Source organism: Pezoporus wallicus, unplaced genomic scaffold (assembly GCF_028554395.1).
Source record: "Pezoporus wallicus isolate ANWC-B61680 ecotype Strahan unplaced genomic scaffold, APGP_CSIRO_Pwel_v1 contig_8839, whole genome shotgun sequence".
Classification (NCBI taxonomy): Eukaryota; Metazoa; Chordata; class Aves; order Psittaciformes; family Psittacidae; genus Pezoporus; species Pezoporus wallicus.
This window is the reverse complement of record NW_026641258.1, coordinates 352,827-370,144: the sequence shown is the minus strand read 5'-3', so window position 1 is coordinate 370,144 and position 17,318 is coordinate 352,827. Positions and strand designations below refer to the sequence as shown.

Genomic DNA, 17,318 nt, shown 5'->3' with positions numbered 1-17,318 from the left:
CAGTGAGAACTACAGCTTGGCTTCCCAGAACTAACTGGGAAAATACCAGTAGGAAGCAAACCAAGAATTAAGTCTGTTCAAATGCTTATTTTTTGCCTTCCAGCCAATCTAGCATGTGAATTTCCTGAGTTCACTTTCACCTGACACATGAAAGTGCTTTACGAGCACTGATAAAAACTAACATGCAGTTAATGTCCCCCAAGCTAAACAGATGAAACGGGGAACAATTAGTGAAATTTTGCTTTCCAGGGGAGCTGCTTTGGTGAAAGCCAAGAGCAGAAGGGAGAGTAGTTTCTAATAATGACACAACCCCTAATTGTACAGCTCATCATTTCAGCTGAGCTGCAAGAAAGCGTGTCCACATGAAATGCTATTTGCATAAATCACACTTAGCTAGGCCAAGTCCTGCACCCATTGCAGTACACAGTGGAGATTAATGCTGACCTCAGTGAGCCAGAGGTGTGGCTCAACCTTGTGGAAGTAAGACCAAAACACCCAGTCAAAAATTTGGCATAGCAACAGGAAGGGCTACTTATCTTAAGATCTGCCTCACTTAAATCCCTGGTCTGCAGATAACTCTCCTCTCTCGTTCACTGACTGCCCACTCCTAACACAAGACAAAAGAACTTGACAGGAAGCTCCAGCAGGATTTTATTCAATACAACAAGACTGAAGAAGATTGGTGTACATTACTGATTTTTCAAGTTGCTAAAACAAACCCATAGTGACAAGAACAACTGAGGCTGATGACATACGCAGCAGCGTGGCGACCATCTCTCTAGTGCCCATACCTGCAAACAGACAACATGTTAATGCTTTTTAAGAAACCATGTTTCATACTAGTGCAGATTTATTCTCATTCTACCACGATGTAATTAACATGTAACCCAGAGGAAGGTGAAATGCTACGCTATGGAAACCTTCCAAAGTTCTCCATATTGCACTTCCCCCCAAAGTCTATCCAGACACTACGTAGAAGAAAGCCTGAGCAATCCACAATATTACATGCACAAGACCCTCGGTATCATCATCATTTGCCCTGAACCTCTTTTCAAATATATCCTGCATGAAAACAAGGCTAGAGCTTGTCATAGCCCCAGACAACATTCATTCATGCCTCCATTCCTCATCATGCTGCCCGTGCAGTATTAAGTCACCGGCCAGGCAACAGGGGCTCAGTTTTCACTACTTTGCTCAGTTAGGCAAACATCTTAACTTCTCTTGATGCACAATTACCTCTCAAAATACAATTATCCCTCAAAAACTTATCCATTGTTATTCTAACATCAGACCTTTGAAAAACACAAAACAAAACAAAGAATACAGAAATTACGAACAAATGGTCCAAGGCTGTAGCAATGGCTACATGGACATTTGATTTCCAGATGCTATTAAATCAGCTGTAGGAATCTCTAAGCCTAATAGAGTTATAAAACAAATCATCAAGATACAAAGGGACCCAATAAGATGTCTGGCACCTCAGCAGAAATGCTTTGGAACATAAGCAACTAAATTCAGGTCATTTTCTAAACCCAAGTTACTCATGTGGCAGCATAATATTCACCTGAGGCCCACTTTCAGTGAATTCCATTTCTTTCCTGCTCTCTATTCTTTAGAGAAAATGTCAATAGAAATCACTGCTTCCTACCAACTGCCACTTAACTTGCGGTGTTTGGGCCTCCTTCAGAGCTCATTTAGCATCAGGTGACTAAGGAAAGGTCCTTATACAGCAAAGGTGGAGAAAAAAAAACCTTTCCCAACAGTAACTATGCCCTCAGACCCACAGATAAGAGACATTAATATCTGATATTGATAATTCCTATTAACAGAAGGATAATTGGATATTTCATCTTAAAATCTGTGCAGGATACTTACTTTTGGAACTCCCATTCCCTGTTGTCCAGCGGACATACTTGGCGAGTTTTGAGCCAGCGAGAGATGCAGTGGAAGTGGAAAGCATGCTGGAAGAGAAAGTTCACATCACTTCATAATACACAACTGTATCTCAATGTGAAAACTACCACTGAAAGCATTAGGGTAAGAAGAGAGTAGCAAGTGTTTGCAGACAAAGGTGAGGAGGACTAATCAGCCAGCTCACTGGTAAACACCAAGGAATTGATCCAGATTTTCAGAGAGGAAGGGAATATTAGCGAAATGAGAGCAGGGACCCTCTTCCACAGTGCACGCAGTGCTAACAGACTAACTTCTGAGGAAGGAAAGAACACAGAGTTTAGCAGCTGCTAAAACTGGCAGAGCAGATGCTGATAAGAAGCATAATCAGAAAGACAAGAAAGAGGATTTCATAGTGAATAGCAGGGACGATATGTATGTATATATGCTTAAGATTTCTGCCAGTCATCTGGACAAACCAAAGCCCAAATTAAAAAGGAACTTGCAAAATTAGAAGGGAAAACAGAATCTGTTTGTGTTTAGTAAAATAAGGTCACCCTTTTCCGTACCCCATACAGCTAGTTAAAAACAAGGTTCCACTTGTGGTAACTCTTGCACACAAAGACATAATTTTGACACTAGAATATCCTGACATGGTTAAAAAAATTGCTCTTGTCCTCTACAAACAGAATTGCAACATTTATAATCCTGTTCAAGGCAATATCACACTGTGACTTGATCCCACAGCAGAGTGAGGATGGGACTGAGGAACAGGTAGTTATTTCATTATGGAAAATTTTACCTTCCAACTCGGGCCCAGGCTAGCTAAGAGATACGTAAGTCTGAGTTCGCATGTTAGTGGGACCGTGTATGAAGGAATGCATACAGCAAAAAATTGAAGAGCTGGAGATTATACACTAGAACCAATTTGATCTTTCTCCAAAACGGAAAGCAAATCACCTTCTTACCCCATACTGGCTCCTCGAATCAGATTGCACAAGGACAAATGAAGCATGCTGAGATCAAAAAAATCCTATTGCCAGGAAAAACGAAGGCATAGTTCCTAGGCAGAACCTTGATCAGGAAAATCATGCTCAAAGATCCATTATTATTTTAAAATTAAAAAAAAAAAGGCCTATTTTCCTCCCTTTTCTTCTGTGTCTTCTATATTACACCTCTCCAACTCTCACCTCCCCCCCACCTTCTCTCTCCTTTCTACACTCTACTAAAACATATGGTGTTTAAGGTTCTTTTTTTTCCTGGTGGATTATCTGAAACATTTTATAGAACTCATTTTGTCCCAAGTTGTGAAAAAAGGGGATAGCATCACCACACATGAGCTCCGCAACAGAACAGTCTTCCTTACATTGCAGACACCCCATGCAACTGTGCACTCTTCAGAGGTAGCTGATGCTTGGTTTGCTTGACATTCTATGCCTGTGAAAACAAAGATTAAACACGTATATGCAGGAGTAGAAGATGGACATGGAACGCCAACTGGTAGATTCCTTCTCTTAACATAAACTTACTGTTTTGTCAGACATCATGTAATATTAGTTATATTTACAAATTAATTTGCACATGTAACCCTGGGGCTTGCCTGTCTTTTTTTCCTATAGTCTTGTGACAGGTAAGTACACACCAAAAACACACAGTAGGAAATACAGTTTACAAAATCATGTTTTGAAATTTTTATACCTTGGAATTGAGTACCCAGGAGGATCCCAAAAAGCATAAAGACTACTTATGGGCTTAGGTTGTGTTTTAGGGGTTTTGTATAAGGTGACATGGATGAAAAAGACAACAGAAAGTGAGGAAAGAAGGAAAAACAGCACTGGGAAAATAAATCCAGTAGCCTGGCTCTCCAGTCTAGGGCCTGAACAATTCACACTTCTGCTCCAGCTCAAGAAAGAACTTCAAGAGAAAATAGGGATTACCAACTCCTCCCTCCACAGTCACCAGCACAAACCTACCAAACCAACATTTTATTAAAGGAAGTTTTAATAACTTCCTTAATAAATAGTTTTAATAAGTGTTAAAGGATGCTTTCTTTAAATGCCAAGGCCAAATTATTTAGAAAAGACCCATGCTAATAGCGTAGTAATTTTTAAAAACCCAGCTCAGAACTCAATACATGGGCTTGTTGCTGGCTTGTTTTGCAGATCTTGGCAAAGAAAATGGCTGAATGAGCTCCAATTGTCTCTTCACTGTTCGTGTGCCCAAATACGCACAGAGAAAAAGGAATTTGATTCACCAATTAAAGATTTAAAAACTTTAAAACCCCACAGGTTTGGCTGAAAAATGTGATCTTTACTTGCTCTGTCCTTTCTTCATTTTTCCCTCTCTTTGAGGTGTGGAGATGAACAAAATTAGAGAAAGGCCTGTTTTCCCATGAGATGTGAGAGAGATCAGTTAACCTTGGTAAGAAGGAACTACTCAAAACAAGACTGAGGTTTACAGAAACTCAGTAGCAATGACTATTCTGCAAGATTCAAATGAACCTGTATTTATTACGTTTTACATCAAGATACACATAGGTGGAAGTCCAAAGCTGGCCAGCCTATAGGAGAATAAAATCTAGCGCACTGAAACATCTGAGGTCTTAATTCCTTAAGCCCTCAGATTAAATATTAAATATATATTAAAAATTACTTAAATATTACTTTATTTAAGTAATAAAACTAAATCTGGTTATGAAAATGGGAAATGCTCAAGAACCTTGAAGAGCTTCAATTACTTTGGGCATTTGTTTAAAATTTGACACCCAAGATTGCCAAAATACTGTTACTGCAGTACAGACTTATGATCCTGCTGAGTATCATGGGGCATATGATAGTAAGTATCTGGCATGAGCCTGTACAGTAACAGAGAACAGAGAGAAGATGAGTAGTGGGAAAAGGAGAGGAAACTCATTTGAAGGAAGAAAATTTAACTCCCTTGCTCTCTAAGTGGCCCTAACCTGTGAGCTGTATGCTTTGGAACACAATATAGTTATTTTATTTTTTTAGGCTTTAATGGACTTTGTGACCAGGAGTGAGAGGGAAAAAAGGTGGTTTAGATAAGGAAGAAAAGCAGCACTGAAATTCATTTCAGCATTACTCAAACATTTGCCAAGAAGTAAATACAGTCCCAAAAGCTTAAGAGGACAGATGAACTTTTGCAAACATAGCCGAGGAGGAGTTCTCTGGTGGTGATGTAAGGCTCTTCCAACAAGACACCCAGATTTAACTCCCTCATCAAACAGGCTGGAGACTACTGCTGGCATCACTAAATCTGGCTGCCAAAAAAGGGCCTCCCAAAAGCTGAAGCACTTTTGAGTCTCCTACTTGCCTCATTTCAGAAAAGGACAGTATCTTAACACAGAAATGTAACAAATGATCAATTGCTGGCACAGAATGAAAGCTGCCAATTCTGGCTTTTGAAAGGAAGAGAAGCCATTTACTGCCTGCTGACCCAAAAGAAGTGGCAAAACAGTAACAGGTACTAGAGGAATACTGAAGAACTCTTCTGTTGCCTTGCTTTTGACAGAGTATTTGTAGGTGCAGGCAGAAAGATACAGATAAAACCTGAAATACCTGTAAATAATTGTGAAAGATGCAACAGAAGCATTTCTACTCAGGGAGCTACAGAAATGCTTGTTATATAATGGCAACTTCTGAATCTTGGCATCTATTAAGAACCATCCCTCTTCCTATACATTTTCTGTTGCAGAAATCTTCTGTATATCTAACAAGAAAAGTAACCCGAGATTTAAGTAGCCATAACGGCAAGTAAACAGAAGTACCTGTCTTTTATTCACAGCTACAATAGCCCACTGCACTGGTAAATTTAATGGTAAAAGCTCTTCAAAGTGGCTTTCACTTGAGCAAATATAAGCAATGTATAGGTTTCCCTTTCTCTTTACATGTAGCCTTCTAAAACTATGTCATGAAGGGATCAACTTATTTGGGAGAAATAAATACACATAGCTTGGCTAATATGATACATCATGTACTCGCTCAGAAAACAGAGACAGAAAATACCAATAACCAGGCAAATAAACTTCAAGTACAATTCTACTTGTCCTGTGAGGCGTGGCTGAGGACTTTGGGTTTGTCTAGTTTGGAAAACAGGAGGCTGAGGGGCAACCTCGTTGTTCTCTACAGCTTCCTGAGAAGGGGAAGTGAAGAGGGAGGTGCTGAGCTCTTCTCCCTGATAACCAGTAATAGGATGCATGGGAATGGTTCAAAGCTGCATCAGGGGAGGTTTAGACTGGACATTAGGAAGCATTTCTCTACCAAGAGGGTAGTCAAACACTGAAACTAGCTTCCTATAGGTGGTGAATACCCCAAACCTCTAAGTGTTTAAGACATTTGGAAAATGCCCTTAACAACATGCTTTTGGTCAGCCCTGAATTGGTAAGGCAGTTGGACTGTAGGTCCCTTAGAACTGAAATAGTCTAGTCTATTCCCTCAAAATGCAAAATGAGCTCTTCAATTTAGTTTTTCAAACTTCTGAGGAACTTTGGAATTTTCCCCTTGCAATTCTCTCCAATTTCTTAAGAATTATCTGCAGATTTTACTAAACCCTTACCCTAAGTTCCCCCTATCATACCATCATATGATTCCTTCTACTTATAAACCCCTTGTATGACACTCAGTATTTCCTGTTGGTATCACACTCCCAAAATACATGTACACTGCTATCATCTTCCACTCCTACTTGTGACTTAGGAAACTATATATACTTGGTTCTGTTCTTTTATTCTTCTCATAAATCCAAGCCCATTCTTATTACCAAATCATAATGTACATGCATGAGGCGAACGGCATGACACCTTAACATTGATGCCTGACTGTAATGTTAACAACCTTCCATTAGCATGGCTGATGCTACTTATCACTCTTTTAATGATTTCACTTTCAAAGTTTCTCTTCATCACTAGGAGGGAGACATTAGTATTCTGCATTTTATCAAATTGAATCTTGTGTTGTTCTTCCCTGCACATTCTATTAATTTTTCCTCAATTTCCCATTACTTCACATCTTGTGTTTGAAAATCTAATTAAAGTGTTGTTTAACAACATTAATGGTCTGTAACAAGGAAGTAAGTAAATCTAGAGCCAACACTGATCTCGGAACACCAATTTAGATACCCCTTCTACTCTGTATACTGTCAATTGTGGTCTGCCATTTGCAGTCCAGGCTTTTTCTAACATTGCTCATACCCAAACTAGTAACATGTTATGCTTGAGCAACAAAAAAAAGAGGGGGGGGAGGAAATCTACCTACATCCTCTTCCTTCACTGTTTTGCCTAGCCTACCTATACACTCTCAACCCCACCCCCATTTTGGTAGTATCTGTTTTTTCCTTTTCCAGCCCCCAAGAACTGACACAAGAAATTCACTACTGGAAAATAACATCGATCCACTCTCCTTCCAGTTCCTCCACACCTTGCCTTCATCTCCATGCCCTATCTGCTGTTTATAAAAAATAACAAATATTTGAGACTCTATTTATTCTGTCATGGGAGGCACTATTAATTTTGAGGCAGATTCATAAAATGAAACATACCAGCATCCACTATCCACTATCCTCTTGTCATGAACAATTACCTTGAATTACAGGATTTTATATATTCATTCTATACGTTTGGAAATTCTGTGGATGTAACTTATATCCTAACAAGTGTTTAAAATTCCATTTGCCTGTCAGTGACATGCTTTCCTCTCAAAATATATCATAAATCTGAGACACTAACTAGTAGCCAAGTGTCCACCTCCTTTTGCAACTACTTTTCAAGATGGTACAGGCTAGAGGTACTTAAAAAGAAAATCTTTACATCAAAGAACATCAGCATATTTCATAACCCCTATTCTCACTTGTTTCTCGTTAGTGTTGTCATTCCGTTTCTAATAACCAGCAATGAACTGAGGCATGGAAAGGCATTAGTTGGCTCAAAATACAAACGTATCTGTCCCAAAGCAAAGATGCGTAACCCATTTTCAGCCTTGTGTGTCACAATGTGTTTTCTATTAAAAAAAAAACCAAACAACAAAAAACCAAACAAAGAACAAAAACTTATGAAAGTAGTATTGTAATTATTATTTACACATGATGTGAAACCAGGTCCATCTCTCACTAGTTGTTACTATAAACTTCAGGTCTCATTTTTCTGAAACGATTCATTTTCGGATAGGCTCACTAGCAGTAAATCGCTATGATCAGTAGTTCCAAGGTGCAACAAAACTATCACAATCAGATCATGACAGGCCATTCCCAAGCACTGTAGCTGTACATGCTCCAGTTTAGGAGGGCTCCACAATCCTCACATTCTAGTAATAAAGGCAAATAAGGCAAACTGCTACCTGAGGTATACTAAAAGGTCTTCTGTCCCTCATGACTGAAACAAGATGCACAGTTACAGTGCCAGCAGTACCTTGTCGTTTTTGAGAAAAAAAACAAAATGTTTTTGTACTCATTATCAATCCTTTAAGGTACTGAAACCAGTGACTTTACACATGTGCACCTATTTCATGACAGAAATTTGTATACGTAATTCCATTATCTCTTTATTTTCCTACATAGCAAGCCTATATATGCTAGTTGAACCATCAAAATTTTACAGAAAACAAAATCAAACCAATACTAGCAATACTATTTTTTTTAATTATTATTTAGGCATTATTTAGACTCTCCTTTGTAACAGAACAATTCTCTAGGTGGCTACAGGGTTCCCCACAATACAATATGAACTAACTTATTTATGCAAAGTAGTTTTTGTAGAATGAGGAGTCAGATGAAGTCACTGGTCCAAAGCCTTTCCTGGCCAGACGCAGAGTGTTAAAAGATTTCATCCTGATGAGTGTCATCAAAAAGTGGATACCTATATCAACATGACCGACTGCAAAATCTAATACCTCTCTTTGTGAGCAATACCCCAAACAATTTCAGTTCTTTCTGGCTCTTTACTCCTTTTCCTTTGTTGTATCCCAAATACACTCAGCAACATCACATTATCTATAGCTGTGATACTCTTTACAAGAAAAGCAGTATAGTTGACAGGGTCACAAAAACAGATTATAGGACTTCACCATTACATAAAATAGAGGTTAGTATTTGCATTGTGAAGACTTATTTCCTAATTGAAAGCTGCATGTGCTGAATTTTCAGCTGTGCATCACATACAAGTCAAAACTGCCAGAGTCTTCCCCACCATTTACTTACATAGATCCATAATATGGTTTCTGCAAATGGCACAGTTATCAACCACAATGTCCCATGCCCACAGAGCTACTGCATTCCACTAGAGAGAAGGGGAGGAAAAAGAAAAACATAGTTTTGACTGAATTTACAGCACAGTTGTTTCTCAAAATCACATGTATTTTTTTAAATGGAAAAGCTGGGATATTTAAAAAAGATACGTTAGAAGTCCAGAGTAATCCTTTATCATGGGTTCAGATTACTAGAAAGCAGTAGTACACTCCTCTCACATACCTCCCAGACTCAATGTCTCCTTACAACTTCAGAAACAAGGTAACTCTCATAGTCCCCTTTTTTGTTAAACAAATGCAAACATCTGCATTTCTATTCAAGATCCAGAGGCAAGGTTGCAGCTCAAGCCATGTCGCCCAATTCTGATGGAAAGGACAGTGCCTTAGAGAAAAGCCAGTTCAGGGGCTATTTTAAAAGGAATTTCCATTATTTGCAGCAGTTCTTCTAGTGATCACCTCCATCAGAGCAGCTGGGGTCAAGAACTAAAATCATCACTAATGCTACACTTTCACTGACTCCTGAACAATATCTCCTCTGTTCCATGCTACAAATTTCCATGGCAATTTTAGAAAACTGATTCAGAATGAGGACTTTAAGATAAGCTATGCAGAAAAGCACAGTGCCTTTTCATTCCTCTGCACAACCCCCCCCTCCCAGTAATCAGGTCTTTTGTAAATGTATGAAAAAGGTGGAGTTGCCTTCAGCATTCAAAGCAAATCATATTGGTAGCCAGGATAATCTTCATTTACTATGTAAGTAATCTAGATATTTTGTTTCCTTCCATTTTTTTTTTCAGTATATGATTTCATTGACGCTACTACAGTAAATCTTCTCTACCACGTTCAGTTTCTGTTTTAACATTCTCATTGCTTCTCCTCAGTTTGGGACTGAAGGAGAAACGTAGACTGCCAAATATTGATAAGCAGTAACAATTTGATCAGTACTTCAATATTTCATTAGTGCCGATATAAAAAGCCACCAGAATACTACTACATCATTTAGGAAATGGGTCAGTAATGATCTGATTCCCCCCCACCTTCCAACTTCAAGTCTAGCCAACCTCCTGGGTCTCAAGGACTTCATCCACATCCCAAGGCAGTTAGGACGAAACTTCCCATCACCCTTCTCTCTCCCACACTCTCAGCCGATTTCATGACCCATCATAATCTACTCCTACAACCAGAGCCACACACACAACAAACTTCAAGCTGGTACCTTGCTGGGGAGGATAAATGCCACTGACACATAAAAGGTGCCGCTTCCTGCTCCTCTCATGTGCCCCTATTTCCTAAGGACAAGCAATCAACGTCACCCAGCCACCTCCTTCAGCATAAAGCTGCAGCTCTGTACAGAGGCTTCCACCACCAGTGACGACAGCTGCATTTCAAACACAGCACAGAGCACTGGAAATGTTTCCTGATAGCCAGCCCAGGAGTTATTTTCCGTCAAATTCTACCTCAGCACAAGCTCACACAGCCTCCCCACCTCCTCTGCTCCCTCCTGCAAGAGGCTGGGGCTACTATCACCATCCACCTGACAAACTGGTGGGTGACAGCAGACCGTTTGCTGACTACACACACGATGTTACGGCTCGATTTAAAGAATAAGAAAATAAAAAAGAGAAACATGAATTTGCGCATGGCGTCTTAACGCAGCACACGGTGCGGCGGGGCCGGGGCTGAGGAGGAGGCGGCAGCAGCAGCAGCAGCACTGCACCACTGCTCCTCGGCCCGAGCTGCTCAGAGAGGGCGCAGGCGGCCGAGCCCCGGCAGAGCTGCAGCACTCGGCCCTCCAAACCCTCTGACAGAGACAGCCCTTCCATTCCCCAAGATATGGAAGCTGGGGGGAAGATATCTCCCTAGCATACCTTGAAATGTCACCAGCTTCGCACATCCTGGTAGACATGCTCTCTCTGGAGAGTCAAGCCTTTAAATCAGTTTGTACACCACATTGCTGCATGCATGTGAGAAGGAGGAGGTAGTAGAGAAAAGCAGAGAAAGGACGTTCTCCTGCATATAAACAGGGAAGCAATATCTGTACTGTACGTGTTGCAGGCGTTTGGGACAAAAAGCACTGTTCTGGTCTGACTCCACCATATCCGCCTTGTTGTATACACACAGCCTTTACCAGAGATCTAGTGCTTGCTGGGATGGGATGTCTGGCAATCTCCAAATAAATTTTAACCTCAAGTAGGGGCCTGTGATAAGCACAAGGTGATGCTGCCATTGGATGTGTTGGGATAATTTTCAGTGGGGTTCATATTTAGAATCATAGAATAGTTAGGGTTGGAAAGGACCTTAAGATCACCAAGTTCCAACCCCCCTGCAATGGGCAGGGACACCTCCCACTAAACCGTATCACCCAAGGCCTCGTCCAACCTGGTCTTGAACACTGCCAGGGATGGAGCATTCACAACCTCCCTGGGCAACCTATTCCAGTGCCTCACCACCCTAACAGGAAAGAATTTCCTCCTTATATTCAACCTAAACTTCCCCCGTTTAAGTTTTAACCCATTACCCCTTGTAGGGGTATCACTACAGTTCTTCATGAAGAGTCCCTCCCCAGCATCCCTATAGGGCGCCTTCAGATACTGGAAGGCTGCTATGAGGTCTCCATGCAGCCTTCTCCAGGCTGAACAGCCCCAACTTTCTCAGCCTATCTCCATATGGGAGGTGCTCCAGTCCCCTGATCATCCTCGTGACCCTTCTCTGGACTTGTTTCAACAGTTCCATGTCCTTTTTATGTTGAGGACACCAGAACTGCACACAGTACTCCAAGTGAGGCCTCACAAGAGCAGAGTAGAGGGGCAGGATCACCTCCTTCAACCTGCTGATCACGCTCCTTTTGATGCAGCCCAGGATACGGTTGGCTTTCTGGGCTGCAAGCACACACTGCCTGCTCATGTTCATTTTCTCATCGACCAACACCCCCAAGTCCTTCTCTGCAGGGCTGCTCTGAATCTCTTCTTAGTCCAACCTTTAACACTTGTGCCTTGAGTGAAGCACATAACTAAATGTGTGCAGTGTCAGGCTGAGCCTGAAAGTTACATATGCAGAGTAAAGGTAAGTTTGAAGAAGAAAAATGCCATCTGTCAACTATACACCTTGTAGTTATCAACGTGGAAATCTCCCATTTCACCTAACTGCCCTTTTCCCCAGATGCTGCCCAGTTGTGGTGCATATCTTACTGCTGTCAATGAAATGAAGCTGCAAAGATTCAGGGTTTTGTCCTGTTGCTTCTTATTCAGGACTGTAGTGTGAAGGCCATTGCAAAGGAATATCTTAAAAATGGGATGTGGGTGCTTACCCCTAAGTCTGTATGGTAATGACCCCAGTAGGACACTAGTCAGCAGGAATCCAGGATGGTAAACAAACATGTAGAGCAGGGCAGGTGCATACCAGAGAAATGTTAACGTTCATTTTTACTTAAACGACTACTGTGATGCAAAATTATAGTCTTCCCACCTCAGCTGATGTCACCACGAGGAGATGGTTGCCAATGGGTAAAAGCCATGTAGCCAGCAATCATGTGGTCTGGATTGATCTTCCTGTATCTGGCAGCAAAAGGAGTATAGCAATGCAGATCTTGCTAAAAAGGTGGAGGTGCTTTCAGGAAAGAAATATAACAGACATGGTGCAGAACAGAACCTATACCTGCGTGCTTATTTAGTTAGTATTTACTGATTTGCTGACAATGGGAAGAACATTAAGAGAACTTCAGTGTGCTTCACTGAGTGAAATCAGTGATGGTATTCCCCAACAGTCCTGCACATCATAAAAAGGTCTAAGTTATCTAATTTACTGCACACAAAATATCTGTTTTCTGTCGATTTTAGTGTCTCCTCCCATCTCCTCCTAGGAAAAATGCAGCCCCTCAGACCTGTTTTCCCCCTGCTATATGTTATAGAGAAGTGTCAGTGACTGCTGCAGGAAGAAAGGCTGTGGATTTGAAAAGCATCAGCCTCAAAAGAAATACAACACTGTGGTCCAAATTACCAGGGATGCTTTGAAGAATGGATCATTTTTCAAATCACTGGGACACGCAGGGAAAAAAAGAGGAGACTGCCAAGCTGAAAAGGCAGGGAGACAGACAGCCGAGGTGACACATGACAACTGCTCTGAATATCGTTAGTCCCAATTAAAATGAGACAAACTCCTCCCAGTTGTCACAAACCATTCCAACAGGTAAGGCACCAACAACCTGGTGACTAGTGCAGTTACCTTCCAAAACCAGTCTCTCATTTTGGTTGTTGCCCTTCTCCTTTATATTCATTCTGTTGTCTTTTGTGGTTTTCTTTTTCTGCAGCCAATTATTTTCTTACATGGGATTTATCCCCATATGACTGCCTCCCTCTCCACCGCCATGCGTTCACCCTTTGAACCTGTGTGCCTGACTGGAGTGCTGTGTAACTGCTAGTGGAGTGGCAGCTGCTGGCAGCCCTGGCTCTCCATGACTACACCTACATGGGGACCAGGTAGAAGGCCTTGCAGCAGTGGTACTGACAAAACTCGTTCCTCCAAGTCACCAGAACAGAGGGATCCATGCAGCAGCAGTGTGGATCCATCTATCCCAGAACTATCCAGATCAGAAGGAAAATGCACACAGGACAGGTTGCTTTGCTTTCCAGTCTTCGCTGCCTGAGCCTTTTGCATTTGGCTCCCCAGACCCTCAGACAAGATGAGCATCCTCTGTTACCACCACTTGTCCTCAGTGCAGACACCAATGCCACAGGATCTCTCTGGGACATGAGGGTCACTCTCAGGAATGAAACTGTTCTGAAAGAGAGGAGAAAATTTCAACACTTTCAGACACTCTTTAGAGAAAATTGCCTTTTCTGTACAGTCACGAGAGTAGGGATGGGCCTTCCAAGACTGCCAGGAGCAAAGAGTGGGGAGAAAAAATGGGAGGTGGCCCCTTTCTAAGTGCTTGCAAACCTCAGGTTTTTCTGTTGCCTTTCTGTGCTTCACCATCTCAGTGCTGCCTGCTTAAGGCGTGGTTTCAATGGTGCCCTAAGCAGCGTCAAGCAGGAATTACCTGGTATATGAGACTAGTTCCCCTTCAGTGGTTGTAAAGCAAGGAGTAAAACTCAAGTACATTGTTCTACATTTTGAAGGACTGTAGGGCTGGCCGGCCACCCTCTAGTTGCTGATGCTACTAAAACCGTTTGAATTGACTGAATTGGGATTTCTAGCACCCTTTGCTTTTGGATGCCCAAACCCACAGACAGCATTCACAAATTACTACTGGGGCAAAACTGAATCTACCGTTTTACCCATGTTGCCACAAAACTTCCCAAAGTTCATGAAGTAAGCAAACATCCTCCCACCAAGGCTCTGCAGCATCCCCAGCTGATTCAGTGTTCTTGGCTGGCATAGGGAAGCTGAATTCAAAGAATAGAGACAGAGGGGTATATTAAGCAATATATTCCATGGATTTCTAGACCAGACTGTGCCTGGTTTCTGCAGAAACCCAACCCCCCTGCATCTGTGCATGTCTTCCGGATGATGGTTACACTGTACACCCTATAGTATCCCTGGCTTTGTGATCCATTACTAAAACCTCAGGCAAGAACCAGAGCTTCCAGGCTCCAGAAATCTAGCTAAAAAAGAATGGATGAGATTCTGAGAGAGGAGCAGGTTGTAGCATTTAATGGGATGGTGACTAATCATTGCTCTTCCTTTCTCATGACATTTTACCTAAAGCTGCTTGATAACTTGCAGATAAAATAACATACAAGCATTGTGGCAGCCTGCAGGTAAGTAGGTGTCTGCAAAAACCATGCTATGTAACGGCTGTGCCCCATCTCCTGCAGACAGCTTTTCCCCACACACGGGAGAAGGTAGCTGGGGGTCTTGCTCCATGGCTACCAAATGACACTGTCCCCACAGTGGAATCTCAGGCCTTCACCATACCTGACAATCAGCTGCAGCTGATACAAAGGAATGTGATCAGGAGAGATGGACCCCAGTGTGTTACGGTGAGGATGTTGGGCTGATTCCACCCCGCTTCAAGAAAGGGTTTGAAGCAATCCCTCCTATGCATCAACACCCTCATGCTCCCCATCCTAATCCTTGCCTCCAACTACGGAGCTCCACCTTAGGAAGGAAGGAATCCCACCCACACCAACCCCACCGCCTCCCTGCCACCCCTTTGCAGCTCTGGCCGCCAAGCTGCAGCTGCGAATCGCGTCCGCCTGTGCTGCCACCTCCCGAGAGAAACCAGCATGCCAGCTCCTGCTCGGAGGAGAGGACGTGTTCTGCGGCCAGGCATGCAGCCTGCGCCGGAGGTCCCCAGGGGAGCCAGGGCTTTCCGTGCTGCCCATAGCCTGAGGAGACGTGACTCAGGCCCAGGAGTCACCATACCTGCAGCCTGACCGCCTCTTCTATTCACAAGGCTGAAAAAAAGAGGTGGGAGAGCGAAACTGCCTACAGCAACCGCGACAAAAATGCATACGCAGGAAAGTGTCCTGCTTTAACCTGTGAGCTGGGATCCTGAAGAGATGTCAGGGACAGAGGCTGAGGCTGTAATTCAGAAAGACGGCAAGTCTGTCAGAGGGTAACAGGAAAGCGGTAGCAGGGGAGCGATAGTTTTTAACCCAAACATCCCAGGAGAGCTGTATGACATGACAAGAGTCTATGGGATAGTCCAAGTGCAAGATACAGCGCCACTAACCACACTAGAGACATCATTTGAGTACCAGGTCACAGTCTGGACCTCCTTCATTGCTTAGACAAGAATCTTCAAAGTGCCTTTTATCCTTAAAAGGATGATGGAAAAAAAAAAAAAAAAAGGAAGATGTTATGATAGCTCAATACAAGTAGTTATATTCTTCCAGTATTGCATGTAATAAACATTGGAAGATCTGCCAGGCTAATTAACAGTAGCCAGGAAAAACCATGAGAGTAACCAGAGTAGTAACACAAGCTTGCCTGCTTATAAATCAATGAACTCCTACTGATCTGGGAAATCTATGAACCTTCAGTAACACAAGGAGAGGCAGTTCCAAACTGCTGTGTGGGAGACACTAAATATGTTTATAGTTATTCTTATCCACCACTTCTCCCTGACAGTCCTCAATGTGAGGAAAAAGTCACAGAGAGGGAATAAGCAGTAAAATCAGAAGGCAAAAAATCACAACATTATCAAGAAAGGGAGGCCTAGAAACTAACTCCACTGAGTCAAAGGTTTTGATGCTGTTTGAAAGGAGATAAAACCATTCAGCTACAGCTTTGCATTTGTCTTCCCTCTTTAATCTTCTGTCCTTTTTCCAAAATATATAGTACCCCCAAATCCCTCTGAAGATCACTTCTAACTGAAGCAAGCTCCTAACTGCAGGCCCTGCTCAACAAGACACCATTCATTAGCCTTTGCCATCCTTCTTTGACATAAATGCTGCTATTGGTAAAAGCATTTTCTTGAAGCCCTTCATAGTAATAGGAAAGGTACCATTTGGCAACTGAAAACTGTAAAAATCCAACTCCAAGATTACTGGGGGGGGGGGGGGGGGAAGGGGGAGAAGGATGGAGGCAGAATTTGAAAGTGCAGCTCAGATGTGATTTCTGGGCAAAAAAAGTAACTAATTTTACACCTCTTCTTCTCAGAAAGACACAAAGGAATTGGAAAAACAAATTAGGGGGCCCACAGAAATGTCAATTACCAGGGTAAAAACTATATGGGTATTACAGAAGAGACCAAGAGTGAGGGACCCAGCAGTCCCCTGTCTCCCATACCAGTGTAAGTCAGAACAAAAACTGTGGTGCCTAACTCAGATAGTTCTCAGAAGGCAGAATTTCAAATATTTCTGACATTTAACTGCTCTCTGTCGTGAATGTCTGGGTAAAGACAATATACTGAGTTTAGCCTTACATTGGACTCCACTGGAAAGTTCATTATGGCATCTCAGTCAGCAGCTCCCACAAGAGATGGTCTGCCTGCCAGTCTATCCCAAACAATAAAATAAATTAACAAACTGTCATACTTCTTTGCATTTCATATACCTTGAGCGTATCTGGCTCTGTCAAACATCCTCTCCTTTAATTTCGAAGCTCAGCACAACTGGATCTGCAGAACTCCAATGGAGAGAAGGGCCATGTGAAGCAGCAAGCTTTCACTGATCAGCTTTCATGGATCTTCCCAATCCTGACTCTTTCAGGAAATGCAGAAAATAGAAGTGT

At 42.2% G+C, this 17,318-nt stretch overlaps 1 protein-coding gene across 1 annotated transcript; it reads right to left on the bottom strand.

The window, feature by feature from the left end:
• Positions 1 to 633: 633 nt before the first annotated feature.
• Positions 634 to 10,419, bottom strand: RBX1 (ring-box 1). The gene is made up of 5 exons (XM_057422795.1): positions 10,360 to 10,419; positions 9,097 to 9,175; positions 3,257 to 3,327; positions 1,876 to 1,961; positions 634 to 791 (listed from the first exon to the last, which is right to left on the bottom strand). The coding sequence occupies exons 1-5, from the start codon at positions 10,417 to 10,419 to the stop codon at positions 779 to 781; spliced, it is 309 nt and encodes a 102-aa protein (XP_057278778.1). The 3' UTR covers positions 634 to 778.
• Between the last annotated feature and the right edge of the window lie 6,899 nt (positions 10,420 to 17,318).

Excerpts from the sequence above, each read along its gene's own strand:
- RBX1 (XM_057422795.1), bottom strand. The coding sequence starts at position 10,419 with ATGAGAGGAGCAGGAAGCGGCACCTTTTATGTGTCAGTGGCATTTATC. Across the intron at positions 9,176-10,359 it reads CATTTATCCTCCCCAGCAAG|TGGAATGCAGTAGCTCTGTG; the intron begins GTACCAGCTTGA and ends CCTTCTCTCTAG. Across the intron at positions 3,328-9,096 it reads AAACCATATTATGGATCTAT|GCATAGAATGTCAAGCAAAC; the intron begins GTAAGTAAATGG and ends TTGTTTTCACAG.